The following is a 21,622-nucleotide window of genomic DNA, read 5'->3' as shown; positions in this document are numbered from 1 at the left end:
GATGGATTACATCTTCCTTGCTTTGTAGCATTATTCTTACTGTCTGTAGACATTACCTTGGATGAATATCTCACTATACCACATTTCTATTTGTAATTTACCCGCCAAAAGAACTAAATATAAAAGTCTATTTAAAATTATTTTAAAAATGTAACTGGGGGGGGGGGTTCACACTGTGTCATGCAGACTAATCCTCTGCTCTATGGCACCAGCATCCCATACGGTTGTCAATTCATGTCCCAGCTGCTCAGCTTCTAACCCAGCTCTCTGATTATGGCCTGGAAAAGCATTAGAGGATGGACCAAATCCTTAGGACCCTGCACCCATGTGGGAAACCTGGAAGAAATCCCTGGACCCAGACTTTAGATCAGCTCAGTTCTGGCAATTATGGCCACTTGGGGAGTGAACCAGAGGAGGAAAGACCTTCTCTCTCTATCTCTCTTCACTCTATAAAATTTGTCTTTCAAGTAAAAAATAAATACATCATGAAAACAGTTTAACTTTTTTAAAGATTTATTTTATTATTTTTTTTTTTTTGGAAAGGCGGATATACAGAGAGGAGAGACAGAGAGGAAGATCTTCCGTCCAATGATTCACTCCCCAGGCGGCCGCAACAGCTGGAGCTGAGCCAATCCAAAGCCAGGAGCCTCTCTGGGTCTCCCACGCAGGTGCAGGGTCCCAAAGCTTTGGGCCGTCCTCAACTGCTTTCCCAGGCCACAGGCAGGGAGCTGGATGGGAAGTGGAGCTGCCGGGATTAGAACCAGCACCCATATGGGATCCCGGGCATGCAAGGCAAGGACCTTAACCACTGCGCCATCGCGCCGGGCCCAAACAGTTTAACTTTTAAAAGTTTAGAAATACAAAGAGAACAGATCTCATATATTTTTTAGCTACAGTCCTAAGACAATAACCATGCATCTTTCTGTCCCCTTCTCCCTCCTCCAATGCCCCTCCTTTACATTTCACTAATATTTGCAAAACATAATTTAATCCACTTTATAATCACAGGATTAATTCACCACTACCAATAACATTCAACAAATAAAAACAGGAAATCCAGAGTTCCTTAGGAGTAAGACAGAATTGACCTGGGTTGTGCTGCAACGCAAAGGGTCTTAGACCTCCACATCATAAATCAGAATCTGGTATGAGCACCTATTCTAGTTCTAATCCAACTCCTCGCTAATGTCCCTGGGAAACCAGCAAAATATGGCCCAATTGCTTTGGCCCCTTTCACACTCACAGGAGATCCAGGAGTCCCAGACTCCTGGATTCCATATGGCCTGACACAGACCACTACAGCTATAATCTTTGGAATGAACCAGCAAATGGAAGATCTCTTACTGTCTGTCTTCCTGTTCTTTATGCAATTCTATCTATTTTATCTATCAATCTATCTTTCAAATACAAAAAATAGAGAAATATGTGAAATGTGTTCACTTTATATAAATAAGATTAAATCTCAGTTAAATCTCTTCTTAAAAAGATAAAGAATGATAACTCCAACTTTTCACGCATATAAATCACAGAATAGGTGGACAAAAGGGATTGTTGACAACACGGTTCATATGGTCATAAAAAGAGATGACAGGTTAGATCTGAAAGGAAGTTTGAAATAGAGTGCCTACATATATAACGAAGTCTAAAGGGCAAATCGAAATGATATTAGACATGTGGACTGTTTCATGCAATCCCTTCTCTTCCTTGCACTTTAGCAGAATCATGTCGTTACCTTCAAGTACCTCAGCAACCACTTTTGTACAGCCATAAATTTAAAAACCCTCTGAATGAAAACAATAAAATGAGAATAAAACAGGAGTAGAATTTCTTCCTAAGTTGTTCATATCTCTTCCAGTAATTTATCAGACTTTTGGACTCATGCTATGGCAGCAGATTCTAACCTGGTGCTGAATATTAGCCACCTGTTTCCTAAGATCTATGACTGTATTAGTGCTTTTCATCTCCAAAATGCTCCCACAAAACAACAAAGGGAAGATATAAACTAGCTAAGTTGGAAATGATAAACTTTATTTGAATATGTTTATATTAATTAAGTATGGCCTATTTTTCAATATATTATGATATGTTTAAAACAGCACACTTGCATTGTAGTGACATTTTTGTGTCCCTTGGTAGAAGAGCTCTCTGACATGTTAAATTTAATAAATCTTTAAAAATTTGATGTTACCTGTAATAATTTAGTATTTGATAATCCTGTCTTTTTTATTTCCCTGGCACTTTAAAAATTCATGAAATTAGTTTATAAAAAGAGTTGTTATCAATAGAATATGATTTCAACTAAAAATTTCAATAAATTGTCAATAGTCCCAATGACTAGCCCTGTTTTCTAAAGTTATTGCTAATTAAGAAAGTGTACTTTGACTTTAAAAATGTGAATGAAATGAAGTCATATTGGTAGCAGTATTAACAAAGACAAATGTAATTCAAGAATTGTTTTTTTCCTCTTAAACCCTTAAGTGAATATAGAGTGGAGAAGATATTTTATTCAAATATCATATTTTACTTTATGTAAAACTTTGTTTTAAAACAAGTAACATGAAAAATCATCACTGATATTTTCTTTGATATATTGATAAATCAGTGTGTAAGCAACTGATTTTAAATATTGGAGATAGTAAAGCACTATTAGTTTAGGTGTGAATTTGATCAAACATGAACTCTTTTAAACTTTATACTGAACTTTCAAATAATTTAGACTCAGAGTATAAATACAAATGGATAAAACAGTTAAAGAACACAAACTTAGTAATTTCACCTAATCCATTACCTGCCTTTGGTAACTCAAATTAAGGTAGAAATGTACAAATTTCAACGATGGCACAGTATAGGACATACACATCATTGCTCCTTACTAGTGCTGATGATAACAAAACTACATCCTGGAAAATATAGTGTGTGCTGAAAAACAGATAATTTACTGTTCTGATTTAGGCTGAAATAGAAACACTTGCTTAGCGGAAATTCTGTCTCTATTAGAGTATGAGTAGTCCAAAGCAAAAATGGATCACATAAGGGAAACTGAGTTAGTACCTAAGTAGCACAAAGAATAAATGGAGCTGGATGTGCGTGTCCAAGATACATTAAGCTGTTTTCTCACAGTTATTTCAATTATGTGAGCTCATAACAAATCCATTACTAATATATTTTTTCTTATAACTAACTTAACAGACTACAGTTTAAATCTAGTAGGACAACTATTAATGTTGATTAAACTGGTAAATCCATTGAAAACATAAATCTTAATTCTTCAAGTATATGAGTACATTTTTACAACAGAACACTACAAAAATGAAAATCCTAATCTTTGATTATAAAAAAATTAAGGCAGTTGTTGTGTTTCTATTAAACCAATTACTTGATGAGTTCAGATCGTGCTTTGCCCCTGATTAATCTAATTTTTCATCACTGGACCTATTATACATTTAACCCCCTTCTACTTTTCAAAACATTAACTGGATGTGAGGGCGATCTGGCTGCGACATCTGTCACCCCATTGATCGCCAGGGTTGATTCGGCTGATCTGGCTGGCTAGGCGGGTGTCCCCTTCCTCCCTCACCGCTCCATGTGCGTCCCTCCCGAAGCTGCGCGCTCGGTCGAAGAGGACGACCATCCCCGCTAGAGGAGGACCGGTCTTCGGTCAAGGGTATACGAGTAGCTGCGCTCCCCTGCTAGAACCTCCAAACAGACTCTCAAAACATTAACTAATTCCACTTAAAGGACTATAAAATTGACATCAGCACTTACATATAATTACAAATGTACTTACATATTTCGTTTCTCGACCGGCTGCTCTCGGAAGAGTTGTAGAAGTCTATGTGAGAAAAAAAAATAATAATTATAATTCTGAAGTAATCATATAAATAATAAAAGAAAAAGCTGAGAGTTTTTAAATTATTTTTCCTTCTTTTTCATACAATACTCCCTTTCACTACTGTTGGAACTCATAAGATAATTTGACAGGGTGGCAGGATAAAAAAAATTAATGAACATAAAATGATGGCACTAGTATGCATATGAAATAAATCACAAGTACAGTCCCTTTGAAAATAACCAAAAGAAATCTCAAATATCTTGGAATCGACCTAAAGGCATGAAAGAACTTTATAAAGAAAATTACACAACATTAAAAGAAAAAATAAAAGAAGGGGTTAAGTGATGGAGAAACTTACTATAGTCCAGGATTGGCAGGATCTACATCATCAAAATGTGCATATTACCAAAAGTAACATACAGACTGATTGTGATTCCAATAAAAATCCCAACAACATTTTTCTCAGAAATAGAAAAGATACAAAAGTTCATCTGGAAACACAAGAGACCATGAAGAGACAAAACTATTCCAAAGAATAAACTTTTAAAGCTAGAGGAATCACAATTTCAGATCTCAAGACATACCACAGGGCAGTGGTTATCAAAACAGTCTGTTACTAATCCAGAAACAGAGAAGAAGATCAACAGAACAGACTAGAAACTTCAGAAGGGAGCTCACACATGCACAGCCAACTAATCTTAGACAAGACAAATGAAAACAATCCAGGGCAAAGGTCTGGTCTCTTCAGTGAATGTGATTGGGACAATTGGATGGCAGTCTGCAAAAGAAAGAAGCAAGACTCCCACGTGTTACCTTGTACAAAAATCAGCTCTAAATGGATCAAGGACCTAAATCTGCATCCAGAAACCATCCAACAATTAGAGGAAAATACAAGAATCACTCTCCAAGATACAAGAATTGGGAAAGTCACTCAAAGCACAAGCAAAGCCAAAATAAACAAATGGAACTACATCAACCTGAGCAGCTTCTGCACAGCAAAGGAAGACAATCAATAAAGTGAAGAAACAACAAACAGAATGGGAGAAAATCTTTGCACATACACAACTGATAGGAGTCTAATATCCAATATTTACAAAGAGCTTCAGACGCTCAGCAACTGCAAAACAGAGAGTCCTGTGAATAAATGAGTGAAGGAAATGAACAGACATTTTTCAAAAGAACAAATTCAAATGGCTAATAGATATATGAAAAAATGCTCAGGCTCCCTGGCAATCAGGTAAATACAAATGAAAATCACATTGAGGTTCCACCTAACACCAGTGAGATTGGCCTACAATCAGAACTCTACTAACACCTGCTGGCATAGATGTGGGAAGAAACTTCACCAACCTGACTGTTGGGTGGGAGTGTAGGCTAGTAAAACCACCATAGACATCAGTATGGAGAATGCTAAGAGAACTGAAAATTAATCTGCTGTATGACTCAGCTCTCCCACTTCTGGGAATAATTCAAATAAAAAGAAATCTGCATATGAGAAAGGGATCGATACTCCTGTGTTCACAGCAGCACAATCCATAATAGTAAAGACATGGAAACAACCCGGATGCCCATCAAAATAGGAGTAGATAAAGAAACAAAGGCATATGTATTCCATGGAATAATACTCCAACATTAAAAAGAATGAAATGCTACCATTTGCAATCAAATGGTCTCGATTTGAGACCATTATGCACAGTGAAATAAGTAAATCCCAAAAAGATAAATATCAGATGTTCTCTCTGATGTAAGGCAAATTTCTTGCAAAATACAAGATCAATACCTTTCAATACCTTTTTTGCTACATCTCTTGAGCTTTGATAGTTTTGTTTTTAATAAAGCTTTTTATTAACTTTGTGACTGACGTATACATCTCACAGTAGCATCATTTGCTTCAAGAAGGTTTTTATTTTCTTTTTTATTTTTTCAGTGGCACATTGGTCATTCAGTAGCATGTTATTTAACTTCATGTTGTTGTTATTTTTCTATTTTTTCCTGCCATTGTCCAAACCTACAATGTCAGGATACACATAAATAGCAGAATGATGAACTTGTTACTGATTATGAAGGACTATACTATTGTAATGATATAGGAGAAATCAGTGGAAAAGGTGGGGCTTTGGGAAGGAGGTGAGGGAATCCTAGCACCTATGAAACTGTATCATAAAATAATAAAATAAACACATTTAATATTTTAAAAATATATATATTATTTATCTATATCATCTTATTATTCCTTTCATGGCTGTTATCCACTAGGTATTAGCTCAATTTACCTAATTCTTTGATGATTTTGACTCACAGATCATAATAGTTCCTTCCTCATATTTTTCCATAATTTCTGGCTATTTAAAAATTCACATAGAAATATTCATCCTCTCAATTCCTTGAGTTGCCTAATTTCAAAGTAATATCAACCACTCTTTTAAATCACCCATTCTCAACACCATTCCTGGATTTTATCTTTGCTAATAAAACAGGAGCAATAACAACATTTAATTTTAGATGCTCAAATATCACTACACCATCTCCTGCCAGGTACCTTCATCTCTCTAGTACCTAGCTAGAGAGCTACTATTTATGTAGCTACTGCAATGTAGCAAAAACTTTGTAGGATTTTCAAACCATTCACCCTCACCAGGTTTTATCTGGCTTTGTTTCATTTTGGCTTACTTATTTTGCATATCCTCAACAAATTTAGAATCTTTCCTCTTGTATCTCTCCCTTTCTTGTGATGAATCATATTCAATAACAACAATGAAAAACTCAATTCATTTTTGTTAGTTTTTTTAACCTGAGGAGGAAAACATGGCTGGGAAACTCAAGCTATTTTCATTTTACATTAATGATTATCAACTTCAAATATGGACTCAATACTGCCTAGTAAGGATCAAACTTTTTTTATGTATTCACTTTCTGAGTTGATACTGTTTTGGGCATTACTCCTCTACTCAACAATTACTTATTTTATGTCTACCATGTTGCTTGACTCAGTTATTCTTGCAACTTACCAGTGAACAAAGAGACAAACATATACGGCCCTTTGAGAACATCTATCAGCAGAGAAAATATGCAATAAAATAACAAACATACAAATTCCATCAAATGCTATAATCAGTGCAATGAGACAGAGTAAAAACAATCTGAAGCATGAGGTAACTAACATAGGAAATTCTTGCAGAGGAAGCAAGTCAAGAGTGCTTAGGGGTCATAAACTTGATTTAAAAAGCACACAAGTTGTCATTTGAGAAGTCCTGAAAGAGGTAAGGAGGGTTGTCCAGGTGAATATCTAGATAAAAATGATTCTAATAAGAGGAAACAAGTTTTTGAGGTGAAATTCCACCTATAAGAATTGCGCACAAAAAGCTTTAATCAGAGGCAGGTGTTGATACAGAGTTAAAAGGTTGCTTGGGATGTTCACATCCTTACAGAAGTGCCTACATTCCAGGACCCCTTGTGTTTCAGATCCAGGTTCCTGCTAAGACACACCATTGGAAATAACAAAAGGTGGATCATGGACTTTTATCTGTGCCACCTAGCTACAAGTGCTGCAATGAGTTCCAGTTTCCAGCTTCAGCTTTGACCTGTCTTAGGTCTTAGCTGTTGACGACCTTTGGGGAATAAAGCAACAGATAGAAGTCATGGCTTCTCTCTCTCTCTCTTTTTCTCTCTCTCCCCTCCCATCCTCCTCCCTCCCTCTTTCTTCCTTTCTCTCTTTCTCCCTTCCTCTCTCTTTTCCTCTCTCTCTCTTTCTCACTCTCTGCTTTTAAATTAATTAAAAATTTTGAACAGACCAAAAGCAATCCATCCATAAGTAAGAACTGAAAAACTGCTGAAAAACGGAAGAATATTTTATTAAGAAAAGCAGTGATCTAAAACACAAATAAATAATCACTGAGAAAAAAGAAACGAGAAAGGATGGGACTCTGAAGAGCATAGTCTAGTATTTGAGATCCTTTATTGCTTGTGGATATTTGCAAATGATGACAGGTTGCTTGAGAAGGTGCTACAAACTTGATGCGTCAAAAGCAGAGAGGGATGAAAGACAGAAACCAGAATCTGTGAAGAACAAACTGAGCCCCAAGTGTAAAAATGATTCGCAAAATTGTACATGATCTCCAGCCTTGCCTCAGGTAACTTAAAATGATTTTGCATGACAAATATCTCCTCAAAACTTACTTTAAATTAAGGTAACTCTTCTTTATTCTCAGTGTCTAACAGAAGCAAAGAAACACTGTTCAGAAGAAAATAATAACACCTGAGGCCTCAAACAATTTTTACAAATAAGTTTTCAGACATAATATCCAAAACTTGATAAGACTATTTCACAAGGAAGCAAGATGATATGGTAATAACAAGCAGAAATAATGTATAAATGAAGCTGAACTATGGGCAATCTGTAAGTTTGCTGTCCTAGAATCAGACTGAAAGCCGAGCATGCTTGCTGCTTTGCTTGCAAGTGTTTTGAGGATAAAATATAAGACCACAACTTGCTACAAGAAAGTAGAAACTATAAAATGGGATGTAAGAGGGCTTGGTGCAGTAGCCTAGTGGTTAAATCCTTGCCTTGCATGCACCAGGATCCCATATTGGCACTCATTCATGTCCCAACCGCTCCACTTGCCATCCAGCTCCTTGCTTGTGTCCCGGAAAAGCAGTAGATAATTGCACAAAACCTTGGGACCCTGTACCCAAGTGTGAGACCTAGAAGTTGCTGGCTTCAGATTGGTTATAGATGGTCTCAGTTCTGGCCGTTGCAGCCCCTGAAGGAGTGAACCAGTGGACAGAAGATCTTTCTCTTTGTCCCTCCTTCTCTCTGTAAATTTGTATTTCCAACAAAAACGAATCTTTTTAAAATGTGATGTAACTGATTTGAAAAAGGAACCATAGGTGCTAACACAAGCGCATGCTTGGAGCATTCAAGTTGTAGCAAGGAGGAAAGCTGGTCTAGGGTAGAAGGAAAAAGGAAGAGTCAAAGAACAGGTCATAGAAGTGTTGGGAGACAAATCATACAGATCCTTCTTCCTGAAAGAACTCTAAGCTAATATTCTAAGAGGAGGAAGTAGGCACCATTTGCTCTTCACAGAAGGGGGTCATAATCTGACTAATGTTTAAAAGAATCTATTTTATGGGTTAAGAATGGATTATTGTGATACAAGGGTATAGGGACAAAGTCATGGTACTGTTCAACAAGACATGATGATGAGTCAGTGCAACAGAAAGCATGGTATTATCATGTCCTGCATATATGTTGATACTATAGCAGCAAGATTTCTAACAGCAGAGATGGAAAGTGAGAAAGACAAATATACAATAAAACAGGAGGCAAAATTTAAGCCTTGGACAAAAAGATTAGAATTCTATCCAGGAGATGGGAAGTCAGCATATGGGATCGTTTTTGTGGGCAGAAATCTAGATTTCACTTTTATACATATTGTGCCTGAGACATTTGTCAGAAATCTAAATAGAGGTGAAGAGGAGGTAGTTTAGAATCTGCAGTTTGGGAGAGAATCCTAAACTGTAAAATAAGTTTGAGAGTTGTTAGCTTACTAATATAGTGTTGTTCAAAATAGAGGACCAGCCAGAACACAAAAGGAACAGATACAGAGAGAAATGAGAGGTCCAAGGACTGACTGTTAAAACAACCCACATGAACACCCGGGAAGAAGTGGGTAAACAAGAGACTAAAACATACTTATAAGATGTGAGGTGTGTGAAGAATAGAAAGCATAGTATTCGGAAAATCTTCAGAGGTCAGTATACCAAAAAGGAAGGAATTAATTACCTCAGATTCTATGGATTGACATGTCATCTCAGGACTGAGATTTAACAATGGGCATGAACTTCAGAAAAATTTGGCCATGGGACCAGCACAGGAGCACAATAAGCCAACCCTTCTCTAATGTTGGTGTTGGCATTAGCCATTGTGGCCATCTGGGAATGAATCAGTAGATGGAAGACCTCTCTCAAGTAATCTAGAAGTAATCTACATAATTCCTCTCCCTCTCTGTAAAATCTACCTTTCAAGTAAAAATAAACAAATCTCTTTTAAAAATTACTTAGGCAAGTAAAAAATAGGATTTAAAGACAACTGGACAGGACAGCAGAAAACTATTTTTTCCAACATTTTTTCAAGCTCTTTCCCATCATACCTTCTCATTTTAGCTTTAACTTCAATGATCTTAAAATATACTTCATTGAGGACCAGCTTTATTGTATGCAAGTAAAGCTGATGACTGCAACACTGATATCCCACACAGCTGTCAGTTTATGTCCTAACCATCACTTCCGATCCAGCTCCCAGATAACAACCCAGGAGAAAAAGAAAATGTCCCAAATACTTAGTGTCCTACAGCCCAAGTGGAAAATCCAGAGTAAGTTCCTAACTCCTGGAGCTGGCCAGGCCTGGCCCTAGACATTATAGTTATCTGGGGAAAGAATCTATGGCTGGAAGATCCCTCTTTTATTCTCTCTTCCTCTTTCTCTGTAACACTGACATTAAATGTAAAAAACAAAAGTATGTTATTGAAAATTGTCAGTTACGACATCACTTAAGAAATTCTTCATATTTTCCACTGTCACCCTATAAACATTGTTGCCTCTCAGTCCCATGTCTTTTCTGTCCTGTTACAGAGAGGTACATTCTGCACTTATCTGAAGATAAGAAGCCCATTCGAACTGTTGTAACAAAATATTATAGATCAGCTAACAACAGAAATTAGTTTCTCACTGCTGTGGAGTCAGGACATCCAAAATTAAGAAACTAGCATATTTGGCATTTGATGTGGGCTCATATTCTGATCCATAGATGGCATCTTCTTACAACGTACCCACTCATGCGGAGGAGACACAAAGGCTCTCTCAGGTTTCTTTTATAAAGGCATTATCCCACTTATTAGGGTGTTTTCTTCATAGCCCAATCATCTCCCAAAGGCCTTGCCTCCTAAAACCATCATTAGAAGGTTACTGCAACATGTTAACCTGCGGCAGAGGAGGGAAGGATGCTCATGCAGTAAGATTTTAGTAAGGTTCTAGGCACTACTCTCTTCAGATTTCCTTCTCCGTAAGTACCTACATTAGTCAGCTTTCATTATTATAATTAAAATATTTAAGAAGAGCTTCTTAGGAAGTAAAAAGGCTATTCCAGCTTAATGTGTAGCAATTCACAATTTGCTATCAGACACCCTCACCAGGCTGACAACTGGCAGAAGCTGGCAGTAGCAGAATGTGTGAGAGAAATGACCACATGGTGAGCCAAGGAACCAGAAATACAGGGAGCACATGTCCTCTACCCTCTATTTGGTCTTGTCATATAGTATTTTCCTTCATCCAAGGAGCTCCACTGTAGTAACCTCCTCCAGTCTGATCACTCTGCAAAGCACCACCGTCACATTCTGTAACTGCACCAAGCTTCCAACCTCACCCATCAACCATTACCATCAATCCACTTGAGATGAACACAAGAATTTGAGGTGTAAACATTTGTGTAGGTTTCAGGAGACAAATCTGTTCAACCCACAACACTTCCTTTTCATCTGCTAAAATCAGACCTACCAGTTCATAAACTTCATCTTCAAAGAACAAAACATCTTTCCTTGACCCTACTTTTGCCCCAATTTGCTTTTTCCTTTCACAGTTCAATATTTCAAAAGCATTTTTGTTTAGATAGTCTTTTTTGTGTATGTATGTTTTCTATAATCTGTGGTGCATGTGTTTATATATTCATTCCCTGCTTTCTCACAACTCTTCTTGACATCAGCGGTAAGGAAAGCAAGGGTTAAAGTAAGGCAGTAAAAGTTGCACATGTTAAAAAAGAAAGAGCTCAGCCTGAACAGGGACAAGATAACAGTTAATGCTGCTTCTCCATTCTGAGGAACAGGTTCCTTCGGCTCATTACAACAACTACACCTCACCACCAGCAGCAGAGTGTACACCCTGGGTCTGAGTGTCTACAGACATCACAGGGCAATGATTGCCTAGACTTGGGAAGAAGGAGAAATAAACTAAGAAGGAGCACCAAAAAAGAATCATTGGAAAGTTTTGTGTCTTGAATATAGAGGTGGTCACACAATTGTATATTTTGTCAAAACTTACAAAACTATATATTTTGGAGTTAATTCTACAATGGTTACATTATAGCTCAGTAAGTTGACTTTAAAAGGTAAACACAATATAAACTACAATGAAGTACTTAATATAAAAATTGATGAACAAGATAGATATTGAACAAATGCTTACACTGAAATATTAGATCAACAAATCCTAGTGGAGGAATTAGCACATAATAAATAAAAGAAAAATATAAATAGACTTGAAATGCTGAATCAGTATTGTAAGCTCTCCTGAGTCAAATACATATTTGAATAAAGGATGGTACCAATTACATAGAAAGTAATGGAAAGAATGAAGATTATAGATGAAGGAACACAAAGATAAATACATAGAATAAAATATACACATGTACATACTACAATGAAATCTAGTAATATCCTAAATGAAGGTAAATTTAAAATGTACACAGAACCACTTTATAAAGAAATGATCACTTTGTAGAATAGGAAGAAAAATCATGTGGAAAAAATAACTTGGAGATATGCTTTTGAGAATCTGGGGTGGGGAAAATGGTAAACACAGACGAGCTACCATTTTGTGTTTTGTAAAATGATTTTGTTTTTATGTAGTGCAAAAAAAAATGATACTGTCTTGGATACAGGCCATCAATCCACATACTGTATTGTTGAATGCAGTACAGTTGTCATAAGTATCCTCATGTGTATATGGGGAGTTCTTTCATGGAAACCACACAGATAGCAATATCTATGAGTGCTCAAATCTCTTATCTATACAAACTGACATGGCAATTTCATGTAACTGATACACATCCTCACATATACCTTATAGCATCTCTACATTTCTTAAAATCCCTAATTCATGTAAATGCCATGTATCTTTAAATGAACTGTACCTAAGGTATACCCACAGGACAAAAACTCTGTATATGTATAGTAAGCATTTTTCCCAAATGTGTTTGATCTGTAATTGATCAGATTTGTAAATGCCCAATCTGCAGATACAGATATTCAAACACAGGAAAATTCAGGGAAAATTTCTGAATTAAGAATCTGAATAAATCCTATTGTTCTAACTGTCCCTTATAGGTTATATCTATCAAAATACAATTTCCTAATCTTGATAAATGGTGACAAGGTTTCTATGACATTATTAATGAACATCTGTCTAGAAATTCGATTACTCTTTTAGTGACCAGCAAAGTACATTTCAAGCTTACTGCAGACACGCAATGTCTATTTTTTTAAAAGGCATGTAAATAGTCATTTCAGGAGAGAAAATAACCTTATAATGAGTGAAGAAAAATCACAAACACTGAAATTTGGATAAGTAGAACTATACTAAATGTTTCAAAAAATAGTTTGCAGGAATAACGCATTATATACAACAAATGGAAATAGCCAATTTATAAGGAAAAGCATAAATATTCAGTTATAATAATTAATGCTATAGTGGTGCATTTACAGTTTAAAATACCCAAGTTTCTGCCTCTGAGTAAAACAATGAAACAATTCAGTCATCAAGAAAAAAATTCCAGAAACAACACCTATCTAGAAGCTTTTAGATTAGTGTTACCTAGGTCTCCTTCATTTTCCAATTCCATGTTAAAGTACTATTGATTTAATAAATATTGAAGCTATGTTGTGAGATAAGAATAAATGACAAATTCTACACGCAACATCATAAAGTGCCAATGAACAACTACATAATTAACAAATTGGCTGTCAAACCCTTTCGAAATTGATCCACAGTTAGAAATAGATTTTATTTGCAGCCATGTATATCATACCTATACATGTAAATATAAACAACGTCAAATGAATATCAGCAATATCTACAGCTACATTTTCAAACTGATATTTTACTATTTTTAAATGTTACTTGCTTTTTTTAAAAAAAAAAAAAAAGCTGCTTGCTAGCTATTAAACCAGTTTCACAATTCATCCTGTAATCTGGCATGCATTGTGAAAATCATCTATCCAGTAATTATGTGGTTCAAAAATTGTTTAAAAACATACATACTTTGATTGTGTTAGAACCCAACCATGTCCGTGGGGACCTTGAAGGAGAATCAGAAGAATGCTGGAAAAAAAGAAAAGGAAGAAAGAAAAGAAAAAGGAAAAGCCTGTGAGGCATTATACTAAAGTAGAAAGAAGTGAAGAGAAGCAAAGCAAATGTTTGAATTGCATATTCTACTCTAAGGCATTACCATAGACAAGGAATCCTGTAAGACCTTATCAATGGTAGCACAGAGCTCTTCAGTTTGCTGCCTGAGCTGTGCAGGTAAACACAACTGGAAGAAGTGAAACCAGGCACTGAATTAGCAATCAGTTCAGGATGGTGTAATGAAAGTAGGGGCAATCTAAAGTCATTACCTCCACAGGTGGGTCTAATGGGCTGTCCTTGGAGACACTTTCAGTCTTGGCAGGTTCATCTAGTGCCTAGTGGTAAATGAAATATTTCTCATATGAGACTTGTAGTCAAATGCAAATATAGTAGAAAAGTATCTGTAAAGATAGCCCCATATATTGCAATATTTTTAAGAAAAAAAATCTCTGGATCATTTGATAAATTATTTGCTAACATACAGCCATTTCCCACATTTTTCCAATTACTCCTGTGAAATTTGCATCTCCAATAAGAGGTTTTATCTTTAATTTTAGTTTTGGTCCACTTGATGTATTTCACTATTAATTCACGTTTTGAATTTTAATTGCTTGGATGTGCCTGTTTATTATTTTTCCTATCACTCATTTGGACATGTGCCAGAGACGATCCTTAAATTTCATCGTTTTAATTTTCTTGATACATTTATACAACATTTACTTGGCATCAAGAATTTAGGTATAGTTCATGACTGATTCACATGAAAGCAAAAGTCACCTGTAATCTCTGGTAGTTGAAAAATAGATGTAGGTTTTCATCTTTATCTCTAGCCTTTGTATAACTAAGATGCAGGATCAAAGCAGCCAACACTATTAAATCACTACTAAATGACAGCTGTGACAGAGTCGATTGGAATTATACCAATGTATGTGAAAAGAAAATGAACATTGATTAAAGAAACTACTAAAATAACAGGTTTTGTCTATTATTACTTGGCATTGCTCACATTAAAAAATACACAGCAGGCTATTTGTTTTAGAAATTAATCTTGAATGTTTTCGACTTCAATTTCTAACCCGACCAATACACTGCGTTTCAAAACTTAAGAATCATACATTTCAGCTCAATCCCTGTTTTATGCGCTAATTGGCATTTGAATTATACTTAAATATACTATAAACACATTATCATATTCTGATTTCTGCTTCATATATCTAGATGTATTTTGAAGAAAACTTAATAAAATTTTATTAACTATTAACCATTTCTGAGGCTTCACATTCCCTCCTGACGTTTTGATTTCTGTTGAACCACTAGCTTTCTTTCTGTAGTGCAAGTCTGATATTAAGGAATTTTCCTATTTTTTATGACTGCGTTCATAGACACTTATTTCCTGGCTACAGAATACAGTTTTCTTCTTCTCTTCCAACACTTAAGAATTGTGATTCCGTTGTCACCTGGCCTCCATTATTTGTGATAAGCTCATTTCTTTGCATACAGTATAAGATTTTCCTTAACTATTTCAAAGATTTTTTTTCCCTTAGGCTTAATTTTTTATTGGAAAGACAGATATACAAAGAGGAGAGACAGAGGGGAAGATCTTCCATCCACTGATTCACTCCCCATGTGGCCGCAATGGCCAGAGAAGAGCTAATCCAAAGCCAGCAGCCAGGAACTTCTTCCGGGTCTTCCATGTGGGGGCAGAGTGCCAAGATCCGGGGCCATCCTGGACTGCTTTCCCAGGCCTGAAGCAGGGAGCTGGACGGGACATGGGGCAGCTGGGACATGAACAAGCACCCATAGGGGATCCCAGTGCATTCAAAGCAAGGACTTTAGCCGCTAGGCTACTGTGCTGGGCCCTGGCTTAATCTTCAGTAGTTTGTCTGTGATGTACCTAGGCATGATTTTGTTTGAAACTTACTGGAATTACCTGAGCTTCTTGAAAGTACACATTTACATTTCACCAAATTTGATAAAACTGTGGCTATTTTTTTTCTACTTCACTCTCCCTCTTCTTCCAAAATTTCAATTATGTTTTGAAACTGTTGCAAGAATCAGTGAATGCTTGTTCAACTGTTTTTCTCTTCCCCTGATGTTTCTACCAATCTATCTACAATTTTACCGACTCTTATGTGTCTCAATTTTCTACCAAGCAATCCAGTGAATCTTTACTTCTAATATTTTATCTTTTAATTGTGGAACTTAACTATTTTATAATGCTTACTGTGTCCTGAGTGCTCTGACATTCTAATTCATTATAATCATGTTTTCCTTTATATCTTTGAGCACATTTTTAATATTGCCTTTAAATCCTTGCCAGCAGATGACAGCAGCTAAAACACCTTTGTGTTGATCTCTATGAACATTTTCTGTTATGTAAGAAAATGAATCTGTGTATTTAGACATTTTATATTATAGCCTGAATATTTTATAGATGTTCTAAAGATGCTGCTGTTATGATCCCTGAGGAGTACTATTTTTGATGTTTAATTTCAACATATGACTGACTTTTTTAATGGTGCCAAACTTTGTCTCCCTGATGGTGGACAGCAGTTGACATTTTCATTCAGTTATTTTATCCTCAGTTGGGCTCAATGGGGACATGAAAAATTCGATTATCACCCAGGGATTTAGACAGAGTTTACCAGCAGCCTTTGGAGCTCCCTTCTGAGATTTTCTCTGTGACCTTAATGCTGTTTTCTCTTGTTCTTTATCCAATAAATCTTCATGGATATTTCTAAAGTTTAGCTGCTTTGTGGCAAGCGAAGGGCTGCCATTACAAAGAACCAAAAAATCTAGAATTTCGCTCAATGTTACTTTCTTGTTAAAAGTTTCAACTTAATTGCAGTTTCTGTTTACTCCTGGTCATAATCTGGTACCCCCATCCAGTTTTTTTAAAATTTTTATTCATTTATTTCCATTTTATTTGAAAAGTAAAGAAACAGACAAGAACCAGGGATAGGCCAACCTGAAGCCAGCAAACCAGAATTCAGTCTGGACCACCTAAGAGACAGACAGGGATGGAAGTACTCCATCCACCACCTGCTGCCTCTCAAGGTGAGAACCATTAACAAGTAACTGGATAGAATCAGAGGAAGCTGGATTGAAACTAAGTATCTGTATATGGATGCAGGTATCCAATGTGCAGTATCTTAACTCCTTTACCAAATACCCACACACAAACTGTTTTATTTTATAATTTGTTCAAAGTTTATCATTGTGAAACATAAAACAGTTTTTCCAACAAAAGTTACTCCACAATTCTCAAATTTCTAGAAGTAAAAGCAAATCAAATTAATTTTAACTTTCAGTGTGCATTTTTTGTATTAAAGATTGTATAAATTCAAGTCTAAAATGCAGCTTATGGCAAGTTTGTGCTTACAGTAATTTTTTTCCTACCCAAGCTAACAAAAGAAAATGTGCTAGTCATTTTCCTAATCCATCATGTAATTGAGAGCATAACCCTTCAAAAATAAAACCCTGGCTTTATGAAGAGAATGCGATTTAAGCTCTCTGCCTTATTCAACCTCCATTCCCCCTCTCTCCTCAAAAAGATGATATCAAGTTTCAACACTTATAAACTATTAATTTTAACAGTTTCAGAACAACCGAAGTGTCAGCACCTTGATAAATATTCTGTATTTAAGCTTGAGGTTTTACATTTGACCCTTGGGGATGCGCCCTAGTTTGTTGAATGTGTTCAGCTTTATATTGAATTGAGTCATTTCAAATAGACAGTATTCAAGTGAATATGATTAAAAAGGTGGCAATTTAATGTAATTTTTCTTTAAGCTTTGATCACTCATGCTAAGTGCTTACAAGTGTTTTTCAAGCTTACTAGTTACAATCTGATTTTTGAAAGTTTGACATTCTGCTACCATTGACATTGTTCAAAATGACAGCTAATGCTATGGCATAGTAAGTTAAGTTTCTCCTGCAGTGCAGGCATCCCACATGGGTTCAGGTTCCATCTAGGCTAATCCACTTCCAATACAGCTCTCTGTTTATAGCCTGGGAAAGCAACAGAAGATGGCTCAAGTGCTTGGGCCCACTCCTGGCTTTGGACAGGTCCAACTTGGCCATGGTGCCATTTGGCAAGCAAACCAGCAGATGGAAGGTCTCTCTTTCCCTTTCCCCTTCCCTCTCTTTATGACTCTACTTCTCTCAGTAACCCTGCCTTTCAAAATAAAAAAAAAAGAAACCTTTTTTAAAAGATTCAAAAACTCTATTTGCTCATTTAGATTATATTTTTATATATTCTATTTTTCAGGTACCATAGACCAGGGAAAACACATGATTTTTCTTTTGGGAACTGGTTTATTTCCTTCAACATAATGGTTTCCAGCTGCATCCATTTTGTTATTGTTTGTCTTTTTCTATATGCTTGAGAAACAGTGTTTCGTTTCCTTTTTTCTTTCTTGCTGTTTGTTGAATTCTTTGCCTAATAGTGTGTTATGTCTGTGACTGTGAAGTAAATTGCCATTGCGAATTCAAAAAAAAAAAAGAAAGAAGGAAGAGGGTGGGTAGGAAACACAGCAGAATGGAAAGTAACATGATAAGTACCACTGCACTGCTAAATTTGTATGTGAAATACATGAAAGTGGTTCATCTTACACAAGTAACTTAAAATTTTAAAAATAAGTTATTCAAAAAATGTGAGTTATGAGTGCTGAAGGCAATTACAAAAGAGGGTACCAAGATTGTGATAACTAACTGTAGACCGAATGACTCAGTTCTGTATTACAGCGCCTTGTGAAACTTTGTAGAAAAACAAGCTGTTCCGCTCTCTTATATGGATTTACCTGCTATTCTTCATGCCTTCATTGTTATTCTGATGAAACCATAACCTGACTTGGAAGTGTTATATCAGCCACAGAATACACACTTAAGAATTCAGGAGAGTGGCATGAAAAAGATGTGGTGTCACCATTTCCTCATTTTAGTAGCTAATAAAGAAAAATGCTACCTAGAAATCTTTGCTTCAAATTCCACTCCTCTGCACTAAATAAGAAAATTTGGAAGAGTAGTAGCCTAATAGAAACTCATAAGACATTAATTTTCTTACCACAAAAAAACCTATTTGCTTTCTTTCTTCCTGATCTTAAAGTATGATTATTCATGAAAGTTGATTGCCAAGGAAAACAAAAAATAAATTCTTTGCCTGAGATAGAAGAGGTCTAATCACTTTTATTCATCCTATTGGCGAGGGGCGGCTCCTTGCCTAGTGTTATAGTGATGGCCAAGTGCATGACTTCTGGCACTGGACCAGTGAAATAAACAATTTATCACTCACTGCTACTCATAGCTTGGGAGAGGTGGACCAAACAAGCTTACAGGAAGAAGCAGAGAAAGCAACCAGGGACTGTGGGAGGCAGGCTTTGTAGGATCCAGAGTGTAAAAGGCTCCCTGGTTCCACAGAAGGATGTGACTTATTTTTATGCAAAATTCTGTGTGGAATTGGAATATGATACTAAAACACAGGCAATGCCAGCACCTCTTCACCTTGATAAGCAAGGTTGTTTGGCTAAGGAACCCTATCTACAGGAACAGAATGAGGAAGAAAACTGCAGGTAGGTCATCTGGGCCTCCTCCAGCTTGACCAGATGTTGAGCAGCACTGTTTTGGCCCTGAATTTTAGGCTCCACCTTAACCCTGCTGACAATTATATCAAAGGTCAGGAACAGACTCTTGTTTCCAAAGAATTGGACCAGTTTTAGAATCCTTGGCTCTTTCAACTTTGTTCAGAGATAAATCATTTCTAGCTGTTTCATTTTTCCTCATAAAGCAATATATTCTGTTGTTCTGATGTATTAGGATTTAAAAACACAACACTGAGTTTTTCTTTAAAAAAAAAGTGTTCTAAATATCATCCCTATTTCACATTAGCCAGCTCATGTCACTGTTGTGTGGGGACCAGGTAAAAGTTGAGTGACAATCAGATCTCATCTGAGGTGCAGTTCAACAGCTTGCCCCACTGCTTGGGGCATGGAATTCCTCATGGGGTTGTGAAGATAATAAAGCATTTAGCTCAATATCTAATACTCTAGGGTACTCAAAGTGCAGCCAGCCTGATTGTGTTGTCTGATTGCCAAAAGGTGCCAAGTAAAACTAATTCACCTTGCTCCTACCAGGAGACCTTTTATAGCTCTTTCACAGAGATTAACTTTATGGGCCTTTTTCTGCCCTAAAGACTCTGAAAACATCATTCCAAATGTGATACAATATGTCCTTTTTTCATGTGTCCTATGTGCTAATAGTTGACTTAAGATCCTATGGGAAAAAAATTGGAAGTTTTAGAGACCTACATAGGTCCAAACTAAATATATTTTTGCTGCCACAAGAGAATTATTGTAGAGAAGATAGCAGGAAATATTCATCATTCACTATGGTTTGGTAAGTGCTAAAAAAAGATGTGCACATAGTAGACAAAACATGAATAGAAGCAGTAAGCATAAAGGTAAGTCCTTGATATGTGTCCATTGCTAAATATAATAGGAATAAATTTGCCTCTTGTACTAAACCTAATTTAACTCTCTAGGATAGGCCAGGAGTTAAATTAAAAGCCAGATTTTCTTAAATGTTTAAGACATGCTGAGATCCTAAAATATTCTCACACAAGGACATATTTTTAATCAGATTGTACTTTACCAAGTCATGCTTTAAAAAACTGAACAGGCAACTTAGAATAAACTGATCTGACAAGAGATTAAATCTTTGCCTTTCTATTTTTATATCACAATTTTTAGTATTGTCTCAAAAAACAATTCTTTATCTTCCTCCCAGATGAAAAAGATAATTTAGCCCTCAAATTTCCATTCAGGTAACATAGCAATTTTAACTTGAGATATGTAAAACTGACTGCTCTAAAAATCTTTTGTCAAACCCATGCATGTTATTAATTAAATGTATCTTGAAAATGACAGAAAGGCTATTAACAAAGGAAATTGTTCCTAACAGAACATATACTGGAAAATATTTTGGAAGAAGGTAATAGAGAATTTAATAAACTTCAATGGAAAAAAGGCATACTTTCTGAAAAGAATATTTATCAGTTTTTAGATAGCAAATACACAAGTTACTATATTCCATGTGGATATTCCTTCCTTAATATTTGCTTGAACAATAAAACAATAATCCAGGCAGGGGAGCATTGACCATTGCTGTAGTGGTCTTAACACCTTCATCCCATATCTTAGTCCTTGAGATTGGGTTCAGATTTACTTCTGATCCATCTTCCTGCTGATGTGCACTGAGGGAGGTGGAGGATGATGCCTCAATCTTATAGACCTCCCTGCTGGAGACCCCAGGTGGACCCAGCCGCTCAGTTCCATTCTTGTTTGCATTTGGGCAGTGAACAAGTCAATCTTTCTTTCTCTCTCTCTCTCTCTCTCTCTCTCCCTCCCTCCATCTCTCCCTCTCTCTTTTTTTCTCTCTCTTCCCTCCCCTCTCTCTCTCTCTATATATATATATAATCAAATAGAAATTTTAAAACAGTAAACAATTTACTTAGAACATTAACTATATATTTAACAGTATAATTTAACTTTCTGCCTACTGTTACAAACTCAAATGACAAAACAAAAAAATTAGTAATTTTAGCACTGTAAAAAGAGCAAC

The 21,622-nt window shown here is 36.1% G+C and overlaps 1 protein-coding gene across 1 annotated transcript in view; it reads right to left on the bottom strand.

The window, feature by feature from the left end:
- Window positions 1–21,622, bottom strand: part of LOC121158682 (muscular LMNA interacting protein) — a 130,205-nt gene that overhangs the window by 67,778 nt on the left and 40,805 nt on the right. Inside the window, 3 exon segments of the mRNA XM_040983568.1 lie at window positions 3,788–3,832; window positions 13,922–13,981; window positions 14,275–14,340. Coding sequence (XP_040839502.1) covers window positions 3,788–3,832; window positions 13,922–13,981; window positions 14,275–14,340 — 171 coding nt within the window.

The sequence above is a fragment of the Ochotona curzoniae genome, unplaced genomic scaffold (genome assembly GCF_017591425.1).
Source record: "Ochotona curzoniae isolate NIBS_2020 unplaced genomic scaffold, NIBS_Ocur_1.0 contig_3819, whole genome shotgun sequence".
In the NCBI taxonomy this organism is placed as follows: Eukaryota; Metazoa; Chordata; class Mammalia; order Lagomorpha; family Ochotonidae; genus Ochotona; species Ochotona curzoniae.
The sequence above is the reverse complement of the archived record's forward strand: the minus strand, read 5'-3'. Positions and strand labels throughout refer to the sequence as shown.